Source organism: Carassius auratus, chromosome 30, assembly GCF_003368295.1.
Source record: "Carassius auratus strain Wakin chromosome 30, ASM336829v1, whole genome shotgun sequence".
In the NCBI taxonomy this organism is placed as follows: Eukaryota; Metazoa; Chordata; class Actinopteri; order Cypriniformes; family Cyprinidae; genus Carassius; species Carassius auratus.
The window spans coordinates 12,147,278-12,172,340 of NC_039272.1; the positions used below are offsets into that span (position 1 = coordinate 12,147,278).

Below are 25,063 nucleotides of genomic sequence, written 5' to 3' on the forward strand. Positions count from 1 at the left end.
TGCAGAGCAAACAAATCTTGAATAATATATCAGATGTGAGGGCTCCACGGCTACAGTTGTCCTATTTCCCCTGAGCGCTGATAAAACGGAGAAGATCTGGTGTGACTCAGCAGGAAAGCAATCCTATAAGGACCTGATCCGAATTTCTGTCATTACTCAGATGCATGCCAACTTATCAAAGCTACTCATTACCCCTTGCTGAAGCAAGCTTCAGGTGGCAGTTCTCACATTATGGTTGTGTAATTTATAGAGCTGTAAATCAATTATAATATTTATTCATGATTAATGGTAAGTAATGCAGTAATGCAGTAATGCAAGACAGTAATGCAGACCCTATAGATTCATATTTGGCCGTTAACCCAGAGCCAACAGTTCCCTTCACTTGTTCTATGACAATGTAACCCATTACCAAACTGGCACCTTTTTCCACACCTATCAAGAGGCTGTTCTGTGGTTCTAAAATGATTCTGTGTAAGAGGGAAACTCTGCTACTGCTCTACAGCTCATTTCAACTGAAGACAGTAAATAGTAGGCTGCACTGTATTCAATTTCATCTTCAAGGCCCATCATCTTCAGAACCCTATTGCCAACAACCAGATTAATAGCATTTTAAGACTACCATTAGATCAGGTCCAAATCTGAAAGGTTGAAAAAGAGTTATGATACAATCTGATATTGCATTTACTCCCTTGAGTTGAAGGCAACTGGGATATGAGCGGATGAGATAAGAGAGCTTGAAAGCTGTATTAACTATGGAGTGATAAGGCCAAGGGATAAGTTTAGAAGAGTGACCCAAAACATGCCAAAAATCAAGTAAAACTGTTGGCAATTTTGTCAAAAGGGTCTTCACAGATATTTATATAGACATTTCAGAGGATCACCTCTAAAATTCAGAAGGTGCTTTCTTTAATAATGCCCACTATGCCCTTTGTGGGTCACTAAGCTTCACTTAAACTTCTTGCTCAGTGGCTGGAAATAGAGTTTTACTTTCCCCCCTTCAATCTGTTCTGGTCTGTGCCTCCTCTTTAACCCTTTGGGCAATGTTTCCACAGTATTGATTTCTGCAATGAGAACATCAAGGGCACCTACTCCCAAAAGACGCAAGGGAACTTGTGATTGTCCTGGTTGTAAGTCATGATTTCACAATGATACAAATTATACAATAGGAGATTCTATAACAATATTTTACCTTCTGGTCATACCCATCATGGGAATCCAATCACATCTCTGTTCATTCTTCATTCAAATGCTGATATGAATCTTCTAAGCCTATGCACTACTGCTAATCATATGCCATCTTCAGGTTCAATAATACAATATACAACCTAATCAAAATCAGGCACCACTGAGCTTCCTGTCCACAGCAAGGGAATGTGGCTACATGCTTGGGAGAGGGAAGGGTATCCACTGGCAGCTAATATTGGGACGTGATCTTATTTACTGAAATCTAATGTGCTATTGACCCCTCTGCCTATGAGAGATTGGTTCTATTCACAGGCTAATTAACCCCTTGATGTTGACCCGAGGCTAATCAATGATGAGTGTGCATGATTGTGCCAATCACAGCGTCTTCACTGCTAGCAGCTTCATATGATCTGATCATTTCAGTCAGGAAAATATTTCAAAGTGTTGTTTGGAAAATATGGGGTAAGCATTATGTGAGTGTGTTGACACAATTATTGTTTTAAATTATCTGGCAAGTCTCTTGAGGCTAAGGACACTCAGGTGAGTTTAGGTTTTGTCCAAAGGCAGAGTAAGATTAAGAATAGAGGTTGACCGTTATATCAGGTGGGCGATATATCGGGTGGCCGATATATTGTGTTGATATTTGTAATTTTTTTCATATATCAACATTGGCCGATATTGATGTTAAGTAGCGCCAATTTAAAGTCAGGCACATCTTATTTTATTTATTGTTATTGGTGCGGTGGAAAGTGCTTCTGTCACATGTGAAGGACCCCAAGCCAAAACCTTTTTTTAAGATTCAACAGGTAAGGCTTAAATTCTGATATTTCAAAGTCCTATGGACATATATTGGTAACATTTTATAATAACGTTCTGTCATAAATAATTCATAAATTATAAGTTAATGCTGAACAAATCATTTACAAAACATGAATATACTTTCATAAATGATTAATAAGAAATAAGTTCACTTATTTATACTTGTAAACACATTTACAAGTGATGAATAGTTTACACTTTAGATTACGGGATGCAGAAAGTGTTATTAATGACTTGTATACATATACAAATAATTTGTAACAGGTAAGAAAGGTATACAAGTGATATGTAACACATTTACAAGTGATGGATAGTTTACACTTTAGATTAGGGGATGAGGAAGATTTGTAAATGATTTATTCATACATTTACACATCATCTATAACAGGTGTTGAACACTTTGTATAGTGTACTAAGTACTGACTGGTGAGGGTATAGACAGCTGTCTTCTCTGACACACATGGGGTCTTTAACTCTGTGCACCTGATGTGAGCTTCAGTGGAAGGTAAAACCAGTTGAGAGGTTCACTTCATCACTAGATGCCACACACTCCACACAGAACTGTGCTTATGAGTGAAAGGATTTAACACAACTCACTGGAATCACCTGACTAAGGCATTTATAAATGTTTTATTACTCTTCTTAAAAAATAGTGCTTTAGCATATCTGCATGTTTCTGCTTTGAACACAGACCAGCTTCATCTTCATCAATAAATCATATACTGATACTTTACTAATGGTGTATTCATCATTTGTTCATAATTAACAATTGTTTATTGAGATAATTATATAAAACAATTTTGACAGAAATACTTCAATGATTTATAAGTGATAATGCATCAACTAATAACTTGTAAACCATCTACTAATGATCAGTTTGATTTATTTCATGATTTAAACTTTTTTTAAGATAACTTACAACACATTTGTAAATTGTTTGCATACCACTCATTAATCATTTATAAACAAAGTCAAGTTTTTGTAAATGATTAATTCATCATTAACTAATAACTTATAAGTGTCTTATAACTGAATTAATAAAACATTACTAAAATGTTAACTTACTTAAATTATAATAAACTTATAACAGAACGTTATTGTTAAGTGTTACCCATATATTTACTATATATTACTAGTAAACTATGACGTGTTGCTTCACTTAGTGAAAGAAACAACAAATAGCATAGAACCATCGAGAACTTGCATAATACTACAGCTGGTTAAAGGTTTGCTTACTTGCAGTCAACATTAAGGACTGTAGTCGAAAACTATCTGCCTTCTTGCTAACATATTAGCCCCAATGTTATAAGTTCTGTTTTATTTTTACCTATTTCGGAATTTGAGAATTTCATGTGTGCGTGGAGAAGGTGGCAGCTCTCAAAAACACTGCAGCGTGATTGAGGGCTAGGTTACTCCACCCTGCTCACAGACAGCACCGTGCTCGGAGCCACAAAGTTGTCCTGAAGCAGCCCAGAATGGTGAATGACCTTTGTTCGGAAGCATGGTTTGATGCAGACAATAGCCGTTTCATCCAACCTATCTGCATTTAGGGATGTTATTTTCAAACATTTCCATAATCTTTCGTCATTTAAATTAATGTTCAATTAATAGATAAACTTAATGCTGCAAAATGTGTCTGCAGTGGTGTTATTAATTATTATTATATACAAAAGCCACTCAAAAAAAAAAAAAAAAAAAAAAAAGCGTTGTCACCCGAACTAAATGGGTTTTAGTGTAAATAAAATGCTAGTAGCAGGACTGTAAAATGAATACATGTGATTATGATCATTTGATAAAATGAAGATAGCGCACCATACGTTTGAGATCATTTTACTTTGTTGACTGTTTAACATCAAGGAGATCGCTGAATGCGCCTCTTTAAATAGAAGCCCTATTTGTTTTGTTTTTTTTTATCCGGCATTTACAGTGCATTAGATCATGAAAATACATGCGTGCGTGCAGACAAGGACAAGCGCGTGCAGCTCTGGCTAGATGTATTTGAAGGTTATTGCTCACGTCTCGTTCGGCACAAATCCAAATGTTTCAATTTTGCAGTGTTATTTGAATGTTAAACAATAATACATTTTTGTATGTGAACTAGGCTTGTACTTTACACCCAATGGCAAATAGACTGAAAAAAATCACCGTCTTCATATGAGCAAAACGTCCTTCCCCTAACAGCGGAGTGGACCGATATGAGGTCTATTTAAACTGACCAGTGTAACCTTTTATGTTTGGTTGACTGTACTTTATTTTAATAATGAACAGACTGCGATGTATGAAATTAGAATGCAGTTTAGATGTTCTTTGTCATTTATACCAAACACAAATGTTGCTAGTTGCTAGTGTATTTGCAGCACTACTATTATTTATTTTTTTATAAATGTATTTTTTTTTTCAGTTTAATTTATATTTATTTATAAAGTTGTATTTATTTTATTTAAATGTATATTTAAGTTTATATTTATGTTCCAACAAACTTGAAAAATTAAGCTTGATAAATGCTCTAAAACCATTATGTAAATGATTGACAAGTTTTTATTTTATATATTTAATACCTGGTTAGTTTATTGATTTGTTTGGTTAACTTTAGATAAATATAATCCTGTGCAGTGCACAAAATTAAGATTCAAGAGTTAGTTCAAGTCAGTGTTCAGTAAATAATGATGTTAAGCTTAGAAAACATCCCCTGTTAGGGTAACATTTTAGAATGAAAATCAAGGGGAAAACTTCAAAATATCACCCCTAAAAATCGGCAGCACATATCTGCCTTTGGCTGACCCAGACCTCTAAACATTGACATCGGAATCAGTTATAGAAATACCCATACCCATATCGGTCTCTAATTCAGAGCACATCGACCACATATGGGTACACAACAGAGCTAAATTTGATGTTCAGTTCTCTTTTGAGTGCTTAATACCATTCTTTACATACACAGTGTTATATCGGATAGTAACAACCACAGCCAAATCAATTTTCATTAAATCCCCCAAGTGTTTACAGAACCAAGCTGAACAACTAGCTGTTAATGCAATAATGCCACTCTCTTGTGGACAATGGCAGCTTGTCAATATGTGTCTCTTTTTTTCGACGAGTGTGGTGCAAGCATGGGGACATGGAATCAAGTCATGTTGCTGGCTAAACTCAAACTTGTTTCATCCACATGAGAAACATTATTTAATTCTAACCACTGGCTGCAATATTAAAGGGATACCCCCCTCCCAAAAATGAAAATTTGGACATTAATCACTTACCCCCACGTCGTTCCACACATTTAAAAGCTTAGTTCGTCTTCGGAACACCATTTAAGATACTTCGCATGAAAACCGGGAGGCTTGTGACTATCCCATAGACTGGCAACTAAAATACTTCGTCAGGGTCCAGAAAAGTATGAAAAAGCATCATCAGAAAATAATCTGCCATCATTGGTTTAACCATAAACAGTCTGCATCGGCTCATATTCTCCGAAATGGCGCTAAGGTGATGTGGGGAAAGACAGGGAAGATAAACTGTTGAATAAAGTCCTTATTTTTATTTTATTCAAGTACAAAAAGTATTCTTGTTGCTTCATAACGTTACAGTTAAATCACTGATTCATCCAAAGTATCTTAAATTTTGTTCTGAAGACGAAAAAAGCTTTTACGTGTTTGGAACGACATGTGGGTAAGTGATTAATATCAATATTTTCATTTTGGGGTGGAATACCCAAAATGATTTTAATTTAACTTTTAATTTTTAATTATATTGTGATTTCTAAACTCTACCCAACAAAATTCAGTACATTGCATCTCATTGGTAAGTATAATTAAATAAAATATTTGTGAAATGTAACCTTATATGATATGATAGGAGTAAAAACTTTGAGAAAACTGAAACTGAAAACTGAGAAAAAATAAATCATTGAAGAAGTAAGAAACACTGGGGTGCAGGTTTTAATAATCTCATTACAATCGTAGGAGGCCATCTCTGGCTTTTCACATCTTCACATTTTATCTGAAGATCCATGCTGTTCTTGTCTTGCCAAGGTGCTGACCCTGTGCCAGCTAATACTCCCCAGCTCTCTTCCTTAAAATGGCACATAGCAGTAGACAAATGCAAATATTTCTCAGTAATAAAAACAAACTAAAATTAGAGCTGGGACACAGGGCTGTGTGACAAATATCACAAATGTTAGGGTCACAAACAGACATATGTCTACTGCTAAAAGCCATGGATCAGCCATCTTTTGGCTTTTCCATTTAACAACCCTGACAGCTTTCCTTTTCAAAAACAATTTATTCAGCAATGTCTTCAAAATGTACATATACAAATAAACTGTTTACTGCTAGGTTCAGAAACATGTCAGAAGACAAGCTCAGGCCAATGGAATGGACGTTTGTAACCCACTAGAGGGTTATGAACAAACATTTCTGGCACACTCTTCACTGAGTCGGACACATTGGGCTGTTATCTGGGTTTAGGCAGGCTATAGAGAGAGAAGCAAACAGAGTCTGCCCAAGGTGCCTTGGGACAGTGCTGACAGGACAAGATGGAGGAGAATAAACAGCTCTGATTGCAGACAAGGATGTGCTTCTTTCATTGAATTTTGGATGATAACATGTCCATGGAATCCAGGCTTATGAAATCAGGTATATTTTGGTCTTGCAGTGATATGGGTTTTTGACATGTGGCAGTGTGCGAGAAAGAATCTTACCCTGTCTTTCTTCTGTTTTTCGTCTTGATATATAAACCATCTCTCGCCGTTATTGCTGTAAGCCAGCTTGTAGGAGCCAACAAACTGAACATGTCCAAAGTCTTTAGCCCCCTGGGTAATAACGCCTGTGATTTTTGTTGGCCGAAGCATGTCAACCTGAAAACACAGAGAGAGATAGTGAGAGACATGAGAGAGCTTTTCTATCAGAAAGAGATTTCAGTGATTACTTGACTCCCCAAATAGTCTGAATCTTCCACTCTTATCAGCAATAACGTCTTAAGATACTGTAAATTTGTTTGGAGGGTATCATGAATTATTCACAGAAAAGAGGGCAATAAAAAGTAGCATTGTATTTCAGCTCAGCAGAATTGTGATTGCTAGCCACAGCAATATATGATTATTGCATTTGGTTAATATTTTATGTGGCTGTTTTTACTGAGATTTTTTGTTGTTGTTGCATAGCTTTTATTTAGTACTGTCAGGACCAATATCATGAAAGATATTTGACAATTAGGATACAGTTTGGATTAGTTGTATGGTTCTGTTCTGGGCAAAAGCTCCCTGCCCATCCATGCAGCCTAGAGTGGATAAGAACAGGGAGAGCAGTGATAATCCCCTTAGGGTAAACAGAACAGAACCAACATAAATGTAGCAGATATCATTAATGATCTTAATGTTAATTTAATGTAACAGCATAATTCAGGATAAAAGAGTCTGACGAATGCCAAGTCCTGAATGTGGCTGAAAGGAGGAGCTGGGGATGGAGGAGGGTAATGAGCTCCTAAGCAAAGCAATAAGCTGCTGAATAATACTGAATGGACCTTAAAAAAAAAAAAGGAGTGATATACATTGTATTCCTATAGTTAGATGTGGATGAGATGAGAGTCAGCTGATGTAAGCTTTATTGCTGTGACCTGCCAGAACACTGATGCTTGATTTGTAGTTTATGTAATTTGATTTAAAAAGTAACCTAAATATGTACGTGTAACTCTTTATTTGCAATGCAAGATAACATTTTTGGCTGATGGTATATGAATACCTCCTTGTTATAAACTTATGTAGTAAGGTCATCTTTATATAGGGCTGCAGAGGTCTAAATACATTTGGATGATTTAGGTCATATTATTAAACCGTGATCATGAAAGGTTTGAATTACACCACAAAACAAAAGGAGAAAGCAGCTCACTTGTACAGGGAGAAATTCAGATACTATTGGTTAAGAAACAGAATCATTCGTATAGACCCACTGCACTTAAGAGCCTTGTTGCAAACAAATAGACCAAACTGTCCAAAGTCATGAAGTTGTGGTTCACCATTGTCAATGGTGTAGCAATGTATGAAGTACTGCTAACACACACACACAAAAACAAATCACTTTTAAACCAAGTGGATTTCTTTTCGTTAACATGATGAATCATTGTGTGAACTTAAACCATTGCAAAATCAGCATGGGGAAATCATTAGCTCTCACATGCAATTACAGTTTGTGTGGATTCTGCCATGAAAAAAAAAATTATAATAAAAAAATAAATGTGACGGCATTTTTAATGTCACTCATAAACATTGACAGACTCCATGTATATATTCACATATTGCAAAAAAAAAATAAATAAATAAATAAATTACCTCCTTTCGAGCGTAGTAGTCTGTGTGCTGCTACAAAGACCGTGGAAAAACTTGTTTTCTCAGTGGAATAAATGCTCCTTTTAACAGTGCAACTATGAAACACTATATTGCCCCTCTCCTTGGCTCATATAGGTTGTGGTATATTTTTTTATTATTACACTCAGTCAACACACATATCTATGGGCATAAGACCTGCTTTTAAGTATAGACAAATACCTTGTTCCCTAAATGTGGGAATTAAATGAGATAATTTAATCTAGACTCATAAAACTGTTACTTACGTTTGCATATTACAACATATGTGACATTTCCAAGGTAATTGCAATGATAACAGGATAGCGAGTGAGTGGCCTGGAAAGAATGGAAGTGCTTGAGACACCTGCATGTCCTTGATTTCACACAGAAGCTTGAACCTAAATTCCTAATCTTACTCAGACCAATGAATCAAGCCAGTCAAGTCAAGCCATCTGAACAAAGGAGGACCTTGACGTTGAGGCAGTAATTGCAGTTATGTGTAAACGTGAGGACACACCATTTTTTCTTTTTTTTTATCTTCTTGAATCTTGAATCTTGTTCATAACCTCTGTAATTCACTCTGGCATGCTGGATATTAGCTTCTGGACTATGATGGCAATCCATCCTTGCCTTATTAGTTCTCAGAATTGATCACAATTTGTGGGCTCACCTTTCAGGACTGACCACAGGTTTACTATGCAATTGAGAACTCGGAAGTTGCCTGACCATGGATCCAAAATTTCAATGTAATGATCTTCGAGCCACTTCTTTATCACTCTTGCTCTGTGACATGGTGCTTCATCATGCTGGAAAATGCATGGATCATCACCAAATGACCTTTTTCTTGGAAAGAAGTGGCTTCTTTTGTGCCCTTCTGTCACGAATGCACACAGGAAACGAGAGATCCAAATGTAGTGTTTTAATGGGGTAATCCAAAATCAATCCAAAAACAGGCAAAAGGTCACAATCATAAAAATCAGTCCAAAACAAGAACAAGAAAAACACAAGGGAACACTACAAAGCCGGGTGATGGAAAACAAGTACTCCATGAAACAGAATGGGACAGGCTGGTTTATATGGACAGGTGAAAACGATGAAAGTGGAGACAGCTGAGTGCAATAACAGGTGTGCAATTAACAGTGATGAATGGGACAAAGGCTTGTGGGAAATGTAGTGCGTGCAGTGGGGTGACTATGGAGAAGTGAGACCACTAGTGGACACCCAGGGAAGCACAGACCAGACACTGTGACACCTTCTAGACACCAGGCCGTTGTACAAAAGTCTTGGCCTCACTGTGCATGCAGATGCTCTTACACCAACCTGCTGCCATTCCTGAGCAAGCTCTGCACTGCTGGTGAGACGATTCCATAGCTGACTCCTCAGGAGGAGATGGTCCTGGCAATTGCTGGACACTCTGGGACATCTTGAAGACTTCTTCACTACAGTCGAAACTCTCTCTGGTAGTGATGTTTGATTCTTGAACAAATAATTATTTTGAGCCCATTCTCAGGAAGCAACCGGTCAAGCTGGTTCACAAATCGAACTGAATCGAACTTTAGTTGCGGGTTGATGACGCAGGATGCACAGCTGAGGTAGCTTGTCCAACTCAAAAGAACTTTATGAGCTGGTTCAACCAAATGTTCTAGTTTGCAGAGGATTACTGTGGACTCAACATGAACCAAATGAGCCGTGGTGAAGTTGCCAGAGAATTATCAAAGATTTTGATGAGTGAGCTGATGTCACGATACTGTGCAAGCCTGAGACGCCTACTGGAAATATGCTTATTATGCTTATTAATTTAAATTTGATTAAAACCTGCAAAAACCTTTCTGTTGAGTGATTTAAATAAATTTAACAATAGTTTAATGTGCATGCATATTATTTTTAAAGTTGCTTAAGCGAAATCAAGAAGTTTCTAAAAGGTTTATTCATTATTTATGATGTAGACATGTAGAACATATCTGCCTTTGTGCATAAATATCCGTAATGTGTGCTGTAGATGTGAAACTTAGGAATCTTATCCAAGTTAGGCTAGTCAATATTGGTCAGTCAGTTGTATCTTACGTAAAGTATCCTTGACCACGAACATCAATAACTTAAGTGAATTAAATGGTAATGATCAGCAATATACTGTGTTGTTTCAATATGTGTTGACACAAATGATTCATTTGAATTTTTCATTGATACAACATTGCACTGAGGTGTTAGAAAATAAATGTGTAGAGACATTATAGCTTGATGATGTCAGGAACCAATGAATCTTCTTTTTGAACCGACTCAATGAGCCAATCTGTCCGAAAAGAACCAGTTCACGGAAATGAATCGGACTTTGCATCACTAGACTATGGTTCTTTCAGGTGCAATATTCTTGTATGCATGTGTTTCTTTAAAGGTAACCTTTGCTAACATGAACACAATGATTGGAAGTGCTTCCTCCTTTTATAGCAATTTTTGGCCAATTAAGCTTTTAGCAATTATTTAAAATGCACCTGATCGCTCAATGTGAATGTGAATGAAACAATGTAAATGAACACAACAGCAGATTAAGCAGCAAACTTTGCAAAACACAACATTTATGTCACTGCCAAAACTTTTGGCCATGATTGTATATATATTTAAAATTAAAATAAAAACTTACAAAGAAATTCCCAATAATGAATTTCACTCACCGATAGTGCTGTACATTTGCACATGCAGTCTGCATTGTTTTACTGCTCAATTCACTAAAGAAATTATGAAGATCAGTAAATGCTGTAAATTCACTCAAATCACCTAAATCGTCTTTTTAAAATGCCAAAAGTATGCTTGACTACACCATGCAAGACATATGCCCGGCTATAATGCTCTTATTTATTATTTAGTGAGACAGTTCCACTATTTCCATGATTTGTATACAGCAGTGTTAGGTGTACCAGCCACATAGCACTGACTTTTGTAAGTAAGGCTCAATCTATAAGCCCAATTAACATAGAAAGGTGTGTTTGTGCTGAAAAGAATGACAATAACTAAAAGAGCAAAAAGTGTGTGGTTAAACGGCACACGGTTATTGAATAAATGTGTTTTTGTGCTAGAATACACCGCTCATAAGTGTTGAAAATGTTTATTGCATTCACCCCTGTGATTAACCTTCACACAGACAGTGCTTCTGTAGTCATTCAGGCAGAACTAAATTAAGTTACCAAACGTGCTGTTATTTATTTACAGTATTTTTCCTCAGGCAGATCTAGATTTAGGAAACAACTTCCACAGTCCTGATGTATTTTATTGTCCCTTCATTCATATTTCAACACCCGCAAGCAAACTTATTCATCTGGCACATACTGCAAGCTTTGCATAGCATAACCAGTTTACGGAGAAATACAGCTTATTGTGATATGCTGGCACATTATAGAAATCAAATTAAACAGACTTCATACGGTCACACCATTGAGATATTAGGGTCTCTGTGGCTGGACTAAATTAGTGCTATAATGAAAACCCCTTTAATTTACAATTCCCTGAACACTCTAACCCACTTCCATGCCAACTGGAAAGGCACACATGAGGGTAAAGACATTAGGTATGTCTGATTCACAAGAACACATAACATCCAATCAAACAGACAGCAGTCCCTGTACTGTGCACACAACACCTGAGATGTACTCAAGCCATATGAATAAGCAGAAACACCAGACAGATGGTTACCTTTTATTTAATTTAATTGTTTTCCAACATCATAATTTCCAGTGTTGAATGCAGGTAACAAACAACGAAGCTGATGTTGTATTCATTCAATGTTCTTAATTCTCTCCATTTTTTCCCCTCTCTAAAATGTTGCCCACTAATTATGCCCCCCCCCCCAAAAAAAAGGTTTGATGTCAGTCAATGTTTGTCCAATTTGTATGAAATGCGTTATTTATCTTTTAGATGTTCTTCTTCAAAACAAACAAATAAATGAATGCATTTTATTCATTATACTGTTTATGGGGGGCTAATTTTAAATACCTTTACAAAACTTGGTTCAGAAGGACATTAAGACATTGATCAAATGAAGGATGCCATCTATTTCTGATGCTAGGGGGTGCTAAAACTATCGGGGGGAAAAAAATCGCAATATGGAAAATTATGTGAAAAATGCCATATTTGCCGTTCTCCACCAAAACAACAGCAAACACAGAATCAGATTGTCACTTTAGCCAATTTTTGTACAAGCTTATTGGACCCTGATGTTTGCCTCTTGTGGCTTTTTGGCCCTGGAATGAACAAAGAAAGTAATTGTTGGATATTAAATGTTTTTGAACACAAAGTACGGTCAGTTCCAGCATTTGTCCCTATGGTCCCCTTCATAGGAATCAAAACAAGGTAGCCTACATTAGAAGAGTTTTTAGAAATTCATGGTCAGGCGCACTTATAGCATTGCTTAAAGCATAGCACTGTCATATATCAAGGGCTTTACAGCTAGTTAGTAAATCTGTTTTGAAGAAAGCACAAAAGTATTAGAAAATCCTGAACCAAATGAGCAACTGCCACTGATATGAAAGCGAAAACAAATATCTTACTACAGATATGTACAGACCTATTTGATCTGGCACTAGTTTCATTCAGAAATGTAACGATTTCATCACTGACTCTGTGTCATCTATTTTGGATAAAAGCATATATAAAAATAGATCTAATAAGAGAACAACAAAAGCTCACACTCAAAAGTGAGTGTGAGCCCCTCAAAACAGACAAGCAAATTAGTCTCTTGTGTGAATATTTCATTGCTCCACTCAGTTCCTTCAAGCCTGAATCATTCTTCATCTGTACAGATTCGCACTTAAATCACTTCTTTTCATCCCATTACATTAATTAGTTCCACTGCTTAACAAACTGCATACAAATCAGACCTGGAAAATGGAATACCTCCGGTTGAGAGAAAATAAAAAAAGAGAGAAAGAGAGAGGTTAAAGGAGGAAAAAGAGAAAGACACAACATTTCACGAATAAAAGCATCTCCAATTCATAGCAAGCGTTCAGATTTGAACAGACCTGACAGCTTCTCAATTCAGAGTGTGCTTGCTCTGCATGCATAATTCAAACCACCAAACCTCATCTAAGAGTTTGACATACAAAAAAATATATTAAAAAATTCCTTTTATTTTTGCATGGGGGGAAAAAAAAACACCTTTGTGAAAATAACTGTGCATTCAATCAAGTAAGAGCTCCTTTTTAAACAAAGCATGTATTTTGGTGAACATCTGCATGTGAGTGGAATGTGACTTATTAAGGCTTCCACCACTGCATTCATCCACTCTAGCATGGCTATAGATCATTAAAAAAAAATTACTCCCTAGAGGAAATCAATTTCTTTAGCCATCCATGCTTCAAATCCAGTTAAGAACTAAGGACATTCTTAAGGTGACAAATGCAGCTTCCAGCTGAGAATATTTTTGCTCATCTGTGAAAAGACAAGACAGAAGCTTAGATATTTATCAGGTCATGTGCTGATCATTCCATTGTTGTGTTGTCACAAAGCCTGGGAAAGCACTGATGCAGATTTCCTTTCAATTACTTAAAAGATCCACGGATAAAACTTACATTGTGGGGTTTAAAAATGGGAAGGTTAATGTTAAAAATGTCAAAGTATTTAGCCAAACTTCTAAAAGTGCCACTGATAATTGTTAAATGTTGTCAAAAGACTCATTTTATATGCAATTTCAGCTGAATTCAGAATATTCTGGATTCATCAATTTGCTTAATTTACAACAACTTTTCAATTAATTTTGAACAGAACATACAAGTTTCTGTTAATTTATTTTGAATATTTATGTGTAACAGTCTAGAGAATAAAGCCTCTAGCTATAAGATAATTTCCAGCCATTTCCAAAAGGTGGGAAATACACTGGGGTTAGTAAATAAGACCCTCAGCCTATTATACACACAGGTGAAGAGCACAGCAACTCAGTGATAATCCTTTTAAAGCAGATAGATGCAATGATTGAAGAATGTTAAGTGAATTGCGGTGTTAAATGCATCTCCTCTCTTCCTGAAGTAACACCATTTATCGACTAATCGAATTTACGCTGACACTCAGGGAAATCAACTCAAATTGGGTGAAGTGAAAGTTTCATTGGCCTTCATCTAACAGAGGCTCTGTGGTTTGGATTAGAAGCACTCTTAAATTAGATTAGTTAATTTTGAGATCATTTGCAAACACCGAGTTAACATTTACATGTCTTTCAGTTCTGGAGGAGAGAGGGGAGAAAGTCCCCAAAAAATGTAACCAGCATCCCACATACTTGATGTTCGTATTTGTTTTGTTCACTCTTAAAAAAAAGACACAAAAGAAAATAGAAAAATCAGAAATGTTGAAAACAAGCTAAAATGAAGCCTGCCGACAGATTTTCTTCAATACTACAGTTCAGCAGGTTTAGTTCAAACCAAGACTTGATCAGCATTGCTCCAGTGCTTCCATGGCATAGAAGTCGAGCAAAGAACCGATAATAAAACACGTGAAACCAAGAAAATTGAGGATGAAGACAAAAGCCACTCATTGCCTTGGAATAAAGTATAATGGGACTCATTCACTAACCATGCACAATACATTATGCACAAACATTATAACAAAAACACTATGACTAAATGTTTGTACTAAAAGATACTACAAAATGTATATATATATATATATATATATATATATATATATATATATATATATATATATATATATATATATATATATATATATATATATATTGTGCCGGGCCTCTTATAGTGGCCGGGGGCGTGGTCAACATGGACAAATAAAGGCTGGTCTTAAATAAAGGCGGGGGGAAAATTTGTGCAGCAGAGCCATAAAACGAATGTACACACCCACTGCCGGGGCATTTCTCGTTCTCGAGTCAAGAACCGGTTGCATAGGTTTTCGGATCACCAGTACACTGAACTGAGAACCGTTTCTGTCAGACGCGTCCGATTCGAGAACCGAGGAGCTGATGCTACTGTGCATGTGTGATTCAGCGTGAAGCAGACTGACACAGAGCGCGTCTGAACCGAACTGATTCTTTTGGTGATTGATTCTTAACTGATTCTGTGCTAATATTATGATCTCTGTCCACTGGAATGCTATCACTTTTAATTTAAAACGGGTTATTTAAAACAATTACTTATCAAACAGATGGAATTAGAAATAAAGGCCTGCCTCTAATAAAAGCATGCTTCAAATAAAAGCCTGTTACTTTCTGCAGTTCAGGTAAATAAAGGCCCTGGCTTTTATTTGAGGAATTACGGTATATATACATATTTAGACACCCTTGGTAAATATGAGCAAAGGTGGTTGTGAAAATACGGAGCCCTGCATGTCATGCAAGAAAAAAATTAATAAATAGTGTGCATGATTTACTAATTTGTTCCCTCGATGTACTTAAACGTGCACACAATTACAATTTTGTTTTCTCGATTTGCTAAATTGTCTGCACTATTTACTAATGCATTCTCTCGATTTATACATCATGTACAAGATTTAGAAAATTGAGGGAACGAACTACTAAGTCATGCGAACAATTTATAAATCGAGGGAACAAAATAGTAAATCGTGAGCATGATTTAGCCTACTTGTTTTCCTGTATGCCAAGTAAATATAAATCTGCATATTATATTATAAATACCATATTATGAGATCTCTGTGTGGAGACCTGGCTGCTGCTAGACTCCTTGTGCAAACAAAAATCTCACTGGATTACTATAATTAATGGCAATATGTTTGGAAATGTAAACTGATAAACTGATATTCCTGAAACCATTTTTGGTTGGTGAAAATACTAGTGGCCTAAGACATTTGCACAGTACTATGTATATATACGTGTGTGCGTGCATGTGTGTGTGTGTGTGTGTGTGTGTGTGTGTGTGTGTGTGTGTGTGTGTGTGTGTATATATATATATATATATATATATATATATATATATATATATATATATATATATATATATATATATATAGTACTGTGCAAATGTGTATTATATATGCTGGCTGACAATATGTGTGGAAAGCCCTTATGTGTAGATGCTTTGTGCAAATGAATAACCATGGGCATGTCGGTCATTTAAAATATTCCAAATTTGTTCATATTTAATTGAGGTCATGAATAAATTTATATTTTCACAAATTCATAAATTAATGTGTGAGTTAGTGAAAAGTTGTCCTGTGTATATAAATAATCTGCAGAAATTAGTGAATAAAACCCAGTGTTCTTTTATTTGACCCAGGACCCTGTGCTTGTCCACCACTCCCCTGCTCTAGCTGTTTCCCTGGAGAGCACATCAGCAGCATCTGCCTACAAAAAGCCTTCGATGCATCTCAAAATGTTCCTGCCCTTCACCTTCTCACACCTGCACACATCATCTAAAAAAAGAAAGTACCTTTACATGGCACGTGAACATACACATCTGTTGTGTTCTCATTCTTTATGCAAATAACTTGACAGGACAACAGTAGTGTAAGAGGTGATGAGAACAATAATTAATGTCAGAATACTTTTAGCACAGTTTAATGTAAAAAAAACACACCACAAGTAATGTATCTGTTGTTTGACTTCTGCAAAGAGTGTTCAGTGTGGTTCTGTAGTGTTGGAATGATCTGAATTAAAAATATATATATATATATTGCTATTGCGACTGCCTATTTATCTCAGCATTGGCATAATGGGCACTAATTTAGAACATTTTATTTTATTTTATATTTTATTTTTTACAATTTATTTTCATTTGAATGTATTTATTTGAAATTGGATTTGGAATACTAGTGCCACATGCATTGTTAACACAATTTAGAATCAACCATGACAAAGTATATAATTTATGCATGTAAATTACATAACAAAAAACTAAAGGAAATGTATAGAAGTACAATGCCTTTTATTGTGAAATAAAGGCTTATTTCCCCAAAGCTCAATTGGGATTCAACTCATTGAGGGAGCTCCGTTTCCTCAGTTCCGTTTCATTTACGTGCTGGATTGGAACCAAGAATCATGACAATCCCTTTTTTTTTTTTTTTTTTTTTTTTTTGCCTGTTCAATAATTGTATTGGAATCCTGAAGACTTTGTTTCCAACTCACAATTAGTTCAGTGAGACAACATGGCTTCAGGTAGTGTTTCTATTGATTCCTTTACAAGGCTGGATAATAAGACAAATAACATCACAAAGCTATTCCATTCAGCATGAAGCGATGAATGTCAACCAGCCATACTTATGAATTTAGCTTGAGGGAGAACAAAAAAAATAATGTGTGTGTAAAAAATAGAGCATATACACTACAAGAATGCCACTTACTAACATATTTTAGAAATTTTGGTGTGCCAGAATATATTTGTGGACTGTTTTGATCCCATGAATGGTAAATCCCAGGGCATATTGTAGATCTTTCTTTCCATGAGCACTGACGGCTGCTTGTTGAGCTTCATTTTTCATGTGTGACATTTAATCAAAACAGCAGTAGCCCCAGCCTTTATTTAGCTAGTCATCATTACTGCTCTAGGAGACAATTACAATTCCTCTCAACTTCTGTCATGTCGGTTCCCTCATTTTTCCAAGGCAGCAGTTTTCTCAGATATGTTGTTTTGGGCGGTGACACATTCCATTTTTGAAGTGTGTACATAATAAACAACTGCGACAGAGCAGAAATTTAATCAACACACAAGTAGCGGCTTTGAGCTGTGGACATGACAAGATACACTGTTGCTGTTGACTAAGGGAACCCATATTCATCGGCAGAAGCATCCACCAGGTTACATACCAAAACAGGCCTCCAAACACAGAGCAATTATACCAGACCTTCTGATTAACACAAACACATGTTTCTGTTTGCAGAGAGCCTGACATTAATCAAGGCAATGCCGCTGAGTACGAATCAATCTTGCATTACTCCTAATTACTGTCCCACGCCCGGGCTCCTCCACTTGAGCAATTTGTACAAGCGTAGACAGATCACTTCTCTCTTTAGATTGGCTTCACATCTACGTGTTGTCAGTAAAACAGTTTGCCATTTATGGGCATTTCTTTGCCAGTTTGGCTTACAATGTATTTACACTGCAATGTATAAATTCTGCTCAGTGCCATTGACTGCGCTAAAACACATTTGTTTTTGGGTGAGTCTGTAGCGAGAGTGTTTCACACACGTATGAGTATAATTTGATAAAACAGATATAAGCTTGCAACTTGCGAAACATATGCAATTCATATATGGTACAAATAGTACAAATATTATATATATATATATATATATATATATATATATATATATATATATATATATATATATATATATATATATATATATATATATATATACATGCAATTCATGGTGTTTATTGCTAAGGTAGTTTTAAATAAATTGCCAGCTTATATCTGTTTTATCAAATTTTACTAATTTCCATCCAAAATAATTAATGCGTAAATTAATATTGTGATAAATATGGATATTACGTTGAAAAAAAACAAAAAAAAAAACAATGTCGTAATATTTCTGGCCATATCATCCAGGCCTAATTGAAAATTTAATCAGAAAAAGTTCTGAAAATTAAAATTAAAGAAAATGTAAAAAAAAAAAAAAAAAAAAACATGAAATAGTAAACTACAAATAAGTCTTGATAAGATTCAGAAGAAAGAATAAATAAAATCTAAATGTTTTATTTCAAGGGCATTAATGGAATAAAGCAGCCACCAGATGTGATTGGACAGTGCAATAATTGGGCTAGTTCTCATTCTAGTTGGGTGGGTTTGAGTAAGCTTCAGGCTGGATTTTTTTCTGGGCCTTGAAACCATGTATAACTGTAATATATATATATATATATATATATATATATATATATATATATATATATTGCCCTCCGTTAGTTTTGGAACAGTAAATACAAAATTGCACTGTTTGATGTGTGTGGAGTCATGACATTTCCATAAGTTTAAAAGATGAATATGAGACAAAACTACAGAATGTCACATTTTACAACACATACATGTTTTACCAAATAAATATTAAAGCACTTTTAGGGACTATCCCACTACCTGATGTGTGCATAAGTATAGGAACAGTTGAATTTAATGTAGATGTAAAATATTAAAAGCTAATATTTAGTTGCAGATCCCTCTTTTGCAATCAGAGCAGTGAGTTTGCCACCCATAGACAACACCAGACTCTTGATCTTATCCTTTGAAATGCTTTTTCCCAGACTTTAATGCAGCAAATTCCAACTGTTGCTTGTTTTGAGGAGTTTCTGTCTTTAGTCTCCTCTTCACCTGGTGAAAATCATGTTCAATCAGATTTTAATCTGGAGATTGATTTGGAAAATCTTAGATTTTCCATTTCCTAGCACTGATAAACTTCTTGACTGAACTGGCAAGGTGTTTTCTGATGCAATTTGAAGCGCTTTCTGATGAGTCTGGGTTTTGTTCCCTTCCAAATTTTTTCTGCTACTGTCATCATACTTTAAGTCATCATTAAAATGAAGAGGCCCTGACAGCCATGCATGCCCACGCCATGACACCACCTCCACCAAGCTTTACAGATGAGGCTGTATGCTCAGGATCATTTGCAGTTCCCTTTTTTCACAACACGTTTGCTTTCCAATCACTTAGATAAAGGTTACTATTTGTCTCATCTATCCATAAAACTTTGTTCCAAAACTCTTTTTAAACTCTAATTCTAGTTTTGGTCCTGGTCAGAGGTTTGCATCTTGCTGTAGCCTCTGTAATTCTGTCAAAGACTCCTGCAGACAGCACTGTGTAGATTGTCAGAGCATCATCCCAGCTTTCTGGAGATTGTTTGTGATTTTACAAACTCATATTTTAGGGTTCTTTTTCACAGCTTTTATGATTTGTCTGTCATAACCTAATGCTTTTTTCTCAACCGATCAGGTCATCGTTGGTTGCTGATGTTGCCAGCAGTTTCCAAACTCTTTGATTTATCCATGCCCTTTGTTTTTAAATGCCTTCCTCTTTTCTTTTAGCATCCAAATTGCTTGCTTTTCTCTCAAAGTCAGCTCCCTTGTCTTCATCCTGGTTTGTTTGTATCATCCCAGAATGCAAGATTCAGAATGCAGAACCAATGGATATAACTGATACAACACATTCCCTACTTTTAATATCAAGTTCAAGTTCCAGTTCAAGTTGAGCTTTATTGCTACATGCGTGGACATGCAACTAACCTACTGACAGATTTTGACTAAACACATAAATACATAATACTGTACATAATACTGTACGAGTGCAAAGAGAAACATCATAAGTCTTAATCATTGTAAGTAATACTCAATAAATGCATCAGGACACAGCCAATGACTTAGCCTGTGAGGCAACTGTTCAAATACTTCTCTAAACTCTAAAACTCTAAAAGTGCTGATCTTCTTAGCTGGTAAAACATGTGTGTTGAAGCACCCAATAATAAAATGTGACAATCTGTAGTTTTGTCTCATATTCATCTTTTAATCATATTTACAGATTTCTTGACTCCAACACAAACGGAAAAAAAAAAAAAAAATGTCTTTACTCTTCCAATTCTTATGGAGGGCACTGTGTGTGTATATATACAGTACAGACCAAAAGTTTGGACTTACCTTCTCACTTCTCATTCAAGAGTTTTCTTTATTTTCATGACTACGAAAATTGTAGATTCACACTGAAGGCATCAAAACTATGAATTAACACGTGGAATTATATATGGAATTATATGCATAACAAAAAAGTGTGAAAAAACTGAAACTATGTCATATTGTAGGTTCTTCAAAGTATCCATCTTTTGCTTTGATTACTGCTTTGCACACTCTTGGCATTCTCTTGATGAGCTTCAAGAGGTAGTCACCTGAAATGGTCTTCCAACAGTCTTGAAGGAGTTCCCCGAGAGATGCTCAGCACTTGTTGGCCCTTTTGCCTTCTGTCTGCAGTCCAGCTCACCCCTAAACCATCTGGATTGGGTTCAGGTCCGGTGACTGTGGAGGCCAGGTCATCTGGCACAGCACCCCATCACTCTCCTTCTTGGTCAAATAGCCCTTCATGCCTTCAGTGTGACTCTACAATTTTCAGAGTCATGAAAATAAAGAAAACTCTTTGAATGAGAAGGTGTGTCCAAACTTTTGGTCTGTACTGTGTGTTTATATATATGTGTGTGTGTGTGTGTGTGTGTGTGTGTGCGTGTGTGTGTATTTTAATCACTATTAATTGCATGATTGTCTGAGATTAATCATTAATTAATCACATTGATATGCACAAAACTAAAAGTAGTGTATTGTGCACTTTTTTATTTAAAAGTGGTGGTATATGAACAAAAGTGCAATAACATTTGGTTTTCAAACACTTTAAACAAAGCTTTTTTACAGCAGTATTTCTTTTACATACAGCAGTATCAGTAAAAATATTTATTGTAAATCTTATAACATCAATGCAATTAAATTAAATATAAAACAAGCTATTTGTCACTGCCAGGACAATAATGTTTTTATAGAAAATATATTATAGTTTGTCCAGAGTCCAGAGGCTCGATCATAACATTATAACAGGCACCTTCCAAGTAGAGACCTGCAGGATTGCTGGACCCATTGCAGCAGTGTGTAGCACGGGACAACACTTGATGTGCAGGTAGAGACTCATGTGTGCGGGATGCAGGAGAAAATTAGGGTATGCTCATACTAGGCAATCTTAACCCCAAAGCCTGGTTCGCTTGACTAGTGTGATCACTCCTTTTAGCAATCCATGGCTCGGTTGGAAGAGGTGGGCCAGAGCGCGGTTCAGTTATAGCCTATATATTTCAGTGAGTGTGAGGGATAACCGTGCTAGAGTGCAAATCTTCTGATATGTGGTGCATGATTGCGTGAATATTTCTGAGCAGCAAAAGTGATAGATGTGTAAAGCAATATATTGTAAGATAGTGTGACGCCGTGTGTTACAGCGTCCCATACGACTCAAAATAATAAACCACAAAGTTAACAAAACAATACACTCCACTGTGCTGAGCAAGCGCTTCTCTGCTGTCTTCACATGCTGTGTGTTTATGTGTGTGTGTGTTTAAAAAGGTTGGCTGCCAACTATTGTTTTTCACTTTACATTTGGATAAAGTTGGGCATTTTTCAACTTTTTGATGCTCTTGGCATCCTTCTGTGCTTCCTTGATCATAATTCACCATGCGAGGTATTCAGTGAAAATGCCTGCTCTACTGTGCTAAATTCATTGCATTGCAAAAAGAACCAACAGCAGCTAAAGGACAGGCGAGGACATCTCTCTATCAATTTCTTTGTATTTCAACCGAAGAAACAAAAACCAGTCAACATCACTCTGATTGGTCGAGGCAGCACATCATCATAACCCAACCAGTAATTGCTACTCTGATTTGTTGAGGCAACAAGGCAACATTTCGAGCGAGTGTTCAACCACTGCAAAATGACCACATAGCTTTTCAGCCTGGATCGCTGGTGAATGTTTCCTCTCGGTCAGTCTAGTGAATTCTATATCCATGTATATGTATAGTGTTAGGTAGTTTAGCGTTATTGTCTTAAACTGCACAAACCTGATGTCGTTAAGGTTACAGCCGTGAATGGTCAATGATATATTGAATTGTGATTTATTTGTATTTGTATAACTGTAGTGTATGTATTATGTATTCCCATGCCACAGAACCACAGTTATAGAAGTTATAAAAATGACGTGCAAAATAAGTCTAAATTTGATGTTGAAAAGACGTCCACAAACAACCACATTTGGTTTTGATTTGATTTGGGATCATTTTTAACCAAAAAAAATAAAAATTGTAAAAGTACCCCTTCCTGTGCCCAAAACCAGTCATCCGTGGGTGATAGTCTTAAACAAGGACTGGTGTACATTGTCCTGCTCCACTTCACAGACGCTGAGTGAAAGGGGAGGTTTATAATGGTGGGACACATTTATGACACTTTATTTACCAGGAAGAACAGCTTTTTCCGAACGTCATACGTCATTGCGCTATTTCTACATCATAGCGCATGAGCAGTACTTTCCATTTTCTGTTTTCAATCCGATCAAGTGTTTACATGTCCTCTTTCTCGGATCACAAAAGGAATAAACCACCCCTTACAATCTGATCAAAATTTAAGTCAGATCTGGCCAATTCAATCCGACTGACATGTTTACATGTGACTTTTTAATTCTGATTGTGCTTCTAGTCCTATTACGATCGGATAAGTAGGGTCCATGTAAACGCAGCTACTGTGTACAATGAAAGATTATAAGATGGCTGTGAATGATTTGCCATTTGCTCATTAAAGATCAGTAAATTAAGACCCTTACAGGCATCTCACCAAGATAAGTGGTCTTATCCAACCTAAAAAGGTTTTCTTTAATGACATCTACAGTGATTTATGCAAAGGGCGAACTGGGATTTGTGCGATTTATGCACTGGGAGATGTATTAAATAGCAAGTCCACTGCTGTTTCGCTGCTGTATTGTATTAAGAACCTTATTCAGCCAGAGCGCTTGTTAATCAGATAACATGGCATCTTTAGAAGTTCTCCTATAGTAGCTGGCTGGAGATGATCTTAATTGAATGTAGAGCAACATGCATATTTATCAAGGCACAGGAGATAATTAACTGACAAAACACATGCCTATCTGATTAAAAAGAGTGTCAGAACCTGCAAATAGCTTTATTTATGAGATAATAGGGCTGAGATTACATGGAGTGAGAAACAGGTCTTCAGGAGGTGATTTGTTTCTTTGCATCTGTGTCTTAACAGTTTGAAGGGTATATTTAATGTGATGTAAAGCAACTATGACATGATTAGCAAAATAAACCACAAAACAATATTGCATTTTCACAGTTAAACAAAGCAATCATCATAGTTCTTAAGCAAACATTATTTACTGTACATCTTCCACCAAAATGTAATGAAATGTGTGAACCACTACAAATGATTCAACTGTGAACAATGTTTGAAATGTTATTGATAAACATCATGTTAGTGCTAGAAAAAACTAGTAAAACACTGCATTTATTAAATATAACGTCTTGGTTACGTATGTAACCCTCATTCCCTGAAGGAGGGAACGGATACGTTATATCAGTGACTGATGAAATAGGGGATCTCGCTAGATAGACAAACCGCCTTCGAGTGTTAACAAAGCGAGCCAATGAATATTGGCGTGTGAGATTTGATTCGCGCACCCCACCCTGCAGGACGTGTATAAAAGGAGCGTGTGCGGTCGCACAAACAGTTTTTCGCTGAAGAGCCGAGACGATGTGCCCTGGCCATACAGCAGTGGTACAGCAACTGTGGCGATGGAACGCACCATCTCTGTTCCCTCCTTCAGGGAACGAGGGCTACATACGGAACCGAGACGTTCCCTTGCAGACAGTCACCTCAACGTTACGTCAGTGACTGATGAAATCGGGGATTCATATGGAAAATGCTACTATTGCTGACCCCCTCCAGTGCCCGAGAAAGCCAGCAAGTCCCCCCACACGAGTTGGGGTGAAAGACAGGATAGGGCTTAGGCAGAGGAACCCGCACTGCTTTTCCATACAATGAGAATTGGATAACACTGGGAAAGCGTACCCAAGTTAGGGGGGCGCTGCGGAACCACATCCTGTGCATAGGAGGTAACATGTGGAATTACACATATGGACTGGCCGTAGGGCCGTGCTACATATGGAAGTCCCTGCTGTAGACTCAGGCCACCTGGGGTGAGATCACTACACAGCAAAGATGGCAGAGAGACCTCTGCCAGGGAAAGACACGGGCTCACCGT

The 25,063-nt window shown here is 36.5% G+C and overlaps 1 protein-coding gene across 3 annotated transcripts in view; it reads right to left on the reverse strand.

The window, feature by feature from the left end:
• edil3a (EGF-like repeats and discoidin I-like domains 3a) overlaps positions 1–25,063 on the reverse strand; it is a 174,626-nt gene that overhangs the window by 13,088 nt on the left and 136,475 nt on the right. For all 3 annotated transcript variants that reach the window (XM_026211394.1, XM_026211393.1, XM_026211392.1), the window contains one exon: positions 6,701–6,856. In XM_026211394.1, the coding sequence (XP_026067179.1) occupies positions 6,701–6,856 (156 nt within the window). The remainder of the gene's footprint in view (positions 1–6,700; positions 6,857–25,063) is intronic.